Source organism: Coffea eugenioides, chromosome 9, assembly GCF_003713205.1.
Source record: "Coffea eugenioides isolate CCC68of chromosome 9, Ceug_1.0, whole genome shotgun sequence".
In the NCBI taxonomy this organism is placed as follows: domain Eukaryota; kingdom Viridiplantae; phylum Streptophyta; class Magnoliopsida; order Gentianales; family Rubiaceae; genus Coffea; species Coffea eugenioides.
Window position 1 is genome coordinate 38,800,967 of NC_040043.1, and position 8,876 is coordinate 38,809,842.

The 8,876-nt window shown below is 36.5% G+C and overlaps 1 protein-coding gene across 1 annotated transcript; it reads left to right on the forward strand.

Annotated features, from left to right (window-relative positions):
* The first annotated feature begins 1,121 nt into the window (after positions 1 to 1,121).
* On the forward strand, positions 1,122 to 5,298 carry LOC113782528 (gibberellin 20 oxidase 2-like). Its single transcript, XM_027328418.1, has 4 exons — positions 1,122 to 1,393; positions 2,444 to 2,495; positions 3,936 to 4,310; positions 5,203 to 5,298. Exons 1-4 carry the CDS (start codon positions 1,122 to 1,124, stop codon positions 5,296 to 5,298), a joined length of 795 nt encoding a protein of 264 aa, XP_027184219.1.
* Positions 5,299 to 8,876: the final 3,578 nt, after the last annotated feature.

The window sequence follows — 8,876 nt, forward strand, 5'->3', positions numbered from 1 at the left end:
AGTTCTTGGGAGCATTTGTTGCACTTTGGGGTCCATTGATTCTGCATTTGGCTAAGGTTGGGACACCAAGGCTTATTGTTTGACTTTGCTGTACTGTTGGGGTATTTTTCTAGCTTTTGGGTGCCTAAATTGTGCTTTCTATTGTTTGGGTTGCCTGTTAGTTACCATGGTGAGGCCGAGATCCATTTTTAGGTCTAGGACACCTAGACACTCACAGCCTTCCCCACCCCAGCCCTCCATTCCCGCCTCTGACCCCTCGCACGAACCTTTTTCCTCCGGAAGAAGGGCTCGCCTTGGGAGGCAAAGAGGCATCCATATTTCTGACCTTGCACATTTTGGGGGTAATTTGAATTTTACCAGGGCCACCGACAAGCAGCGATATGCCGCTTGTTGTGAACGTCGGATTACCCCCTGCCAATATCGAGACGCCGCCACCTTGGGCCTTCTAAATATTAGGGTTGACTTTGATCGCTTGATCCAGGCCATTGGGTGGCATCCCTACACTTATATTGTTGACCATCCAACTTTTGTCGAGTTGGTTAGGGAGTTCTATGCCACATTCGAGTTCGACCTCCCCACGGGTTACACAGTTTCTACTCCCAATGTCATCCGTTTTAGACTAATGGGTCAAGAGTTCCACCATTCAATCTTACCCTTGGTTTATTGATCAGGCATATGCCGACTCTCGTGAGTATACCGAGAGTGCATGTGACTACGTACAGCCTTTTTTCTCCCACTATCGATATTTTTGGGAGGAGATGTTGATAGACCGTGATAATTATGACCCTCGTCTATCTAAGGGTTCTTATCTGAAGGACCCGGCGTCTCACTATATTTACCGTTTCTTGGCCTATAGTTTCTCGAGTAGGCGAGATAGCTCGGGCGTGTTGTCTAAACTGGAATTTTGTCTTTATTTAGCACATGCATAATAACGTTAAAGTTAACTTAGGGTGCTGGCTCACTTCTCAGTTCAAATCTGTTTTACCTAAAGGAAGCGCCCCCTAATTCTTGGGTCATACATTACTCATTTGGCTATTAATTTGCATGTGTTTGATCTTTCTAATCATGATTTGCATGTCGCCTGTCAAATGGAGCCCTTGGACATTCCTTGTCTAGAGAAAATGGGCTTGGTTCGGGAAGGTGACAACGGGTGGGAGGTTGTTCCCCCAGGACCGCTTCGCGCCCCCCCTCGGTCATCTTTTGCCCGCTCCTCCGCTGATGGCGGTGACCCCGGCCTGTCTACCTCCGATCCTACCCCAGGGGCTGACGATTGGCTCCAACTTCGGATGACGGTTGAGCTACTGGAGACTCGAGTGACCCACATTGACGTCAACTTGCATAACATGGTGCAGAATTTGGCAGCATTTATGCACCATGCAGGCCTTGCTCCTCAGTTTCCACCTGAACCTCCACTATTTTGACGACTTCAGGGAAGTACCGTTGCCCTTCTCTTTACTTTTGCTGTTGGTTAGTCACATTGAGGGCAATGTGTCATTTAGGTGTGGGAGGGATCAGTTGTAGTGCTAGTTTTTTCAGTTTTTAGTTTCTAGAGGGTTTTCCTTTATTTTTAGCTTGTTTTCGTCTACCTTTCATTTATTTTCTTTTCTTTCTTTTTTTTTCTAGTGATTAGTTCTTATATGAATACCAAGTTTTGATGTTAGGTTGTTGTTTTTAATGCTGCTATTGCCAAGTTTTAGTAATAAAAGGGTATCAAATTAATGTGGTTGAGTTCAGGAATTTCTCTTTGGTGAATATCAGTAATTGCTTGACTCTTCTACTTTTTGGTTAACTTTTCTGGGCATAGGGAATGATTGTTGGCATGTTTCATGTGAATTGGTCCAGTTATTAATTTTAGTTTTACATGTTTGGAAATTTGAGACTGGTTGCTGTTACTTTTGTGTTGTTTTTAGTTATTGTGCTATATGGTTATAAATAAAAATTGACTGTGCTCCGCTAGTTGCTACTACCGAGTAACCGGGGATTTTTACCTAAAATGTTGATTCTCGCTTCAAAAAGTAGTGGTCTCTATGAGTACGTGATTATATAGCGATAGGAGTTGAGTAACCGGGCTCCTTCATCTGACAAATGTTGGAGTTCACATCAAAAGACTCTAATGGCTAGAGATTAAGTCTTTAGTTACTATTGAAAAGAAAAAAAAAAGAAAAAAATAGAAAAAGTGATAAAATTAGCTTGCCGATTTATGGGTTAAATGTGAGATTTTGGTTAATAGTTGGACCATTTGTTGATAAATGTGAGCAACCATTCCTTTTTCTTAGATTAATTTGCTTTAAATTGGAGGAGTTGGTGGTTGGTAAGCTAACCGAGGTGATTTTTTTTTATCTTGACCTGTGATGCTTGATATATGTTTTTCTGGGTATCTTGGCAATACGGTAGTTGGAGCAATAGCCATTGTCAAATTTTGGTGTTCAATTGTTGTTCTCAGACTTGAGGGCAAGCATGGTTCAGGTGTGGGCGGAATTGATGAGGTGTTAATTGTTAGTAATTTTATTGTTAATTTTCCCCTTTGTTCTTGCCAAATATTGTTTTAATTATTAATATTTACTTATATTTGGTATTTGGACTCAATTTCAGGGAGTGGAGCAGAAAAGTGAAAAAAAGGAGGGACTCTCTGGGGAAAATGGAAGATTTCTAAAAACTTCACAAATCTGTCCCACATTGCTGAGAAGAAATGGATTTCTATTTCCCTCTTGCTGACTAGGAGTCCTCTTATGAAGAGGAAACGAGAAAAGTGGAATTGGCAGGGGCTTTCTTCTTGTACTTTGACTCTCAATTGCGTGGGGGACCACTACTAGATAGCTTTAGTCATTTGCTTTTGCCTTTGGGAAAAAAAAACGTACAGAGGCTACGATAGCTTAGGAGCAAGAGTTTAGTTTCTTTCTTTTTTTCCTTTGACGCATTCCAGGTGTTCGACAATATTTCCCAACGGGAAAAACTTCTTTTACTTCTTGCTTTCTAGTGAAAAACGTGATGCCTTTCCAATCAATTGATTTGCGTGGAGATTTATTTATGCAGCGTGGCTAAGCCTTTCATCTAGTCAAGGATCAACTCGACGGCGCAGTTCCGAATATCTGTGAAATCTAATTAGTTTTCACACGTTTCTTAATTTCTTAATATTTGCACGTTGTCTATTTGAATTTTCATGGGATTATTTTGTTAGTTGGATGTCAAGGGCCCGATGTTCAATGTGACTTATTAATCTCCTGCCAAATTAGTCAATTAAATCCGTAATTGTTTGATTGATTAATATTAGTGGCAACTGGCGTGTTTACACACTAGGGAAACGGGCAATCTAATTTAAATAACCCTCGTAGCGTGTTATTGATTAGGAGTTAGGTTTTTCTAGTTCTTAATGCAATTGAAAAATTAATTCCTACGGCCGTACCTAGGAGTATTTTCTGGTTAGGGGTAATCAATGGTCGTACCTTGGTTATCAATAAATTAAGGAAAAATTGATCGTTAGAGTTCGTCGGCGGCTATAACTAGCCTATTAATTAATTAAGTAAACCTCCCTTGCATCAATGATCGGGTAAGTGGACTGTGTCTAAGTAGTTGTATCCTTGGTTAGAATTTATCTATTCTTGATTTAATTCCTGCTATATTCGTGCTAGTTAATTATTTATTTTTAGTGAATTGCTTAACTACTTTTAGTTTTAGTCCGATAAAATCCCCCTTTACCAATTGGAATCTCAAAGAGACAAATATCCCCAGTTCCTGAGGAGACGACCCTACTTGCCACTGTCTACTATTTAGTAAATTTTGTCAACTAATTAATTCTGGTATATCGGATTAAGCAAACTCTTCGGGAACATGGTAAATCAAGTAACCCATTGTACACCTAGAGTCCCTGCTCCAGTACCTAGGATTAATTATTGCCTGCATTTAGTAGTAGTTAGGTTTTTATTATTATTGCACAGGCACGATACCTATCAATATTCCTTCAAATGTTCTTGGTTCTACTACGTAGGGAAAGTCTTCAAGAGTACTCTATAGAGCTCAAAAGTCTTGCCTTGAAGATTCTCAACCTAATAGCAAAAGCATTAGGAATGAAGCATGAAGAAATTGAAGTGCTTTTAGAAGAAGGGTTGCAATCCATGAGGCTCACTTACTATCCTCTATGTCCTCAACTTGAACTGGTCACAGGCCTCTGCCATCACTCTGATCCAGTTAGCCTCGCCATTTTACTTCAAATCAACGATGTACAAGGTCTCCAAATCACGGAAAATGAAGCTTGGGTTCCCGTTATTCCACTGCCTAATGCTTTTATAGTCAACGTTGGTGATATCCTAGAGGTAAGTATTCGCATAAATATAAGGCTTTATTGTGAATTGCCCCATTAACAAGTACATGCTTTTCAATTTGCTCCATCGTTGTTTGTTCTAAGGGTCAGTCACACTCTACTCTGCTAAACTTTGGGTGTAGGCACACTTTTGAATTTACTATTACGAGCCTTAAAATTGTATACTTGGCCCCTTGAAAACTAGTCAAAGATATAAATATTAACGTCATAAGGAAAAAAGTGAGTGTAAGGATGTTAATGCCCTTTCATTTCTGAAATGATTAATAATTTATCATTATTGCCATTTTGTTGCTAAAAAATTTATATCTTCTCTATAGTATCTAATATACAAATAATCAAATTAATAAAACCAAAAAAAGCTTTTTCAATTTAATATCCTTAAAGTCTTTTCAAATTCATGTTGAATTAATGTTCTTTTATCTTATACATTGTTTTCAATTTATTGGACTTTAAATCTAATAGTAATAATAAATAATGTAGTAATAAAAAATAATATAGTAATAACAATAAATAAAGTTGGCAAAATTTTGAAATCATGCTGTAATATTAAGCTTGTTACTACTTAACAGCGTAATATTTTATTCTTTTAGTTTATGTAAATTGTTAGAAGAATATTTTTGTTATATTTTGTTTATCAGATTAGTCAACTATGAATTACTTAACTAAATTTTTAATAAGGACTAATATATATTACATCTAGACTTAAAGGAGAATAAATAGAGATTAAATAAAAAAAATCCACTTTCTCCACCAGCAAAAGGGCATTAATAGTAAACTATATATAATGTCATCAACAAAAGAGCAATATTGTCATAACACTCAATTTTCTTGACAAAGTTAAGATTTCAAACATTGACAAAGGTAAGATTTCAAATATTCACTAGATTTCTGGTGGTGTGAGGTGCATATTTTTAAGGTTTAAGGTGGTAAAGTATGAGTACCTCCAAATCCAAGGCTCAGGAGAACAAAATGGTGAATAAGCTTTGTTTTGATTGGATCTGTCCTCTCCCTAGACTTCCAATATTACATTTTGTTTCCAACATTTACCTAATGTGCCACAACACTCCTATAAAAGCCCAAATTGTCATGTGGAATGCACTTACTCTCCGACTACAATTAGCTTACGTACCAAATTTTTAGTAACTTAGTCATCAGAATCTTTTGCTAAGCTGTGACTGATAAAGCTATCAGAACTTCCAGTGTCCACCAATACGTTCACTACTACAGTTCTCATAACTTGTTGTAGAGTAATGGTCTTTCTTTTGAGCCCAGAAGACAAAAGTAGGAAATGACATGTCGACCACAACCCCAATATTACTAGTAACCTCATCTTGCTTCCCTTGGACATCTGCAAACCCAATTTCCTCCTCTTCGTCTTCTGCCATCAGATGCAGCTGCTTCATTTTACTTTGATGCCCTGCTCCAAATTTGTTGGCACACTTGAAACAAAAATTATTATTCCTCTGGTATTGGATGCTGAAATTTTCTATATGACGTCAGGACTAGAATCCTAATTGGCAGAAGCTCTTTTTTCAACTCGATAATGAGGGAGCCTATAGCTATTAGTTCCAATACCATGGCCAATTTTGATTTTATATAATTCAAATCTGGAGTCCACATTCTGCCTACCCCCTTGTCTAATCTGTCTACGTCAAATGCTACTATTAAAATCTCAGGTTTGAACATCTTGATTGTGCCTAATTTCTTCTCTAAGCCCGCTAATGAAACTGGAGACAGAATATCGTTCACTAAGTCTTATTACTCTTGAGGAGCATCAAAGTTTTCTACTGTTCAAACTTCTCTTGTTATTCTTCTAAATTACCAATCTATTGCGACTTATTGAATTTTTCCAAATTTCTTCTGTCAAAAAATGTGTGCACGATAGTTCTTTAATTCCTTCCAAGACAAACTAGCTAGGTTTTTCAATCTTGACCCCCAGAAACTAGTTATCTGTTATTCCCTCATAATACATTCCAATCACATTCATTCTATTTTCATAAAAAATATTTGTAAAACAAGAATAATTTATGGCATTTTCTGACTCATTCCCTGAGATTATCCCTAAAGAACATTGGTAATTCAACCTTAAGAGTAACTGAGAAAAGGAATCCTACTCCAGTTCTCCTTAGTAGTCGCTCCAGGTTCATTGGTGGATAGCAACTTCTGTTGCTTCTAGGAGGTGGGAATCCCAAAATTTTCTTCTTCGCAGATTGCTTTCTAATTGTCTTTACAAGACATCACCATCATAGAGGAGCTGAATTTCTGATGCACATTGTGAATCATGGACTCCATCTTCTTGCCATTACTTTCCCACTCATCTTTAAAATGTTGCTGGAAATTATTCATGGAGTCTAACTGCTGCTAAAAATTTCCTATGGAAGCCAGAGCCTTGCTCAACCTTGCTTCTGTTTCTTGACCTGCTCCTTCAAAGACTTAAAACAAGTAGTTTCAGCCATGATCAGGGGGTATTCAAGCAGCCAGAGTCAACCGCTTCATACCAACAACTATCAGGGACTCAAACATTGGAGTCCAAATTAAGTATTGATTTGGGAGAAAATTGAAATAGAGAAGGAAAGAATTAGTTCAAGAATGAGGAATGATCACAACGAGAGAAGAAGAAAGAGATGCAGAGGGAAAGATTGACTATAAGAAAGGAATGACTACCAAACTCCTTTCCTAACTAGTTTCACTAACTGAAGGAAATTAAACCAAGCTATCTTAGTATTTAGTTTCCTAATTCTTCTGATATCTTGTTTTGGTGTCTTGTTTGTTTAGTTTTAATATTAGTTTAGGAATTAGTTTCCTTCATTTCTTTCTTGAGCCCGTTTTGTTTGTTTATAAATATTTCGCTGCCATGCTATTTCTTCGAGTGTGTGATTTGTTTTGATTATTTATCCTATGGGCTATTTTCCTACAAAGTATTAGAGGTCTGGACTTTGATTCTAGGGCTTGTTCATGAAATTGAAGCATGGATCAATGTTATTCATCACGTTGTGATGTTTTTATTTTTGATGGTAAAAATGATTTTGAGATTTGGAGTTGGATGATGAAAAAAAAAACTTCAAGCTATTGGAATTTGGGATTTTGTCTAAAAGGGGTTCACGAAACCTATAGAAGGTACGAATTATCAAGCAGTGTAAGAGTTAGAGAAGAATAAATAGTTAGACTGCAAGGCATTCCAATATCTCAACACCCAAGTCCAATTGCATGTAGCCAAAAAATTTATAGATGTAAACACAGCAACGGAGGTTTGGAAATTTTTGATGAATTTCTATGGTCATGGTGGAGAAGAATTTTGTGATGAGGTAGGAGAATTTTTTTTTATGAGTCAAAGAAAGAAGAAATTGTAGAAATTATGGGTACACATGAAGATGAAAAATTTGTGGCCGAAAAAGAAATTTCACATGTGGTTGAGAAAGAAAGTGAAGTCGTTGGTGATATGGAAAATGTAACTAAAGATTGTGATAAGAGAGAAATTTTTGATTTCATTGTGGTTGATGAATTTTTTGAAGCGAAAAATGCGATTGTTAAAATTGATGCGATTGTTAGTGTGAAAAAAATTAAAGGAAAAATATGGTGATGTTGTTAAAAACATTGGAGGTGGCAAATATGATTTTCTAGTGTTGGGAAATTTTCTTGGTGATGTGGAGTAATGAATGGAGTTTGGATGAACATGTTTAACTTTTTTGACATAAGTGATCAAGGTAAGAAATTGTTCAAAAAGTATAAGTTTCGACCACTGTTACGTGTAAAGATGAAACTAAAAATCAATCATAAGTTGGAGTTAAATGTTGTGTCTACTGCAACTGAGCTTTTCATAGAGATTCAAGTTCGAAATGACATTGGAGGTGAGCACAATAACGAGCATGGTTTAAGGAAGGCAATAAAGGAAATTAAACCCAACTATCTTAGTATTTAGTTTTCCAATTCTTCTAGTTTCTTGTTTCGGTGTCTTGTTTGTTTAGTTCCCATATTGGTTTAGGAGATTTCAAATCAGTTCCAAATAAGTTTCGGTTTATAATTGTATTTGTTTAATAAGTTTAACAATGCATAAATACTACTAGAGTAGTAGATTATTACTTGAAAAATTGAGTCGAGTTTTGAGAGTAAATTTGAGGGAAAGTCTCATAGTTTAGATTCGTAAGTTGTTGTAAGCGAAAAGTTACAATTTGATATTACTATGATTGAGTTTTGAGTTAATAAATAGTTAAATGTTTGTTTGTATATTTATTCTCCTTCTCTTCCCAAATACTTTTATATGTGTTAAAATTGCTTTTGTTTCTTATTTGTGCCCTATTATCAAAAAAAAAAAAAAGTCTTCCCTACTTATCTAAATGGGGCCAATGGGTGATAGTCTTCCCTACTTGACTTAAGTTTGAATATCACTTTATATACCAAGCTTCTTCAAGTTGATCAACTTACAACCAATCTCTTGTGTACTGGAAGGATCACTTCCTCCTTGCCTCAAGTCTCACTCGATCAAGCAAGGAAGTTTTACAATCACTCGGATAACCCTCACAAAGCTACACTATTGAAGAAACTGAATCACACTTGAAAA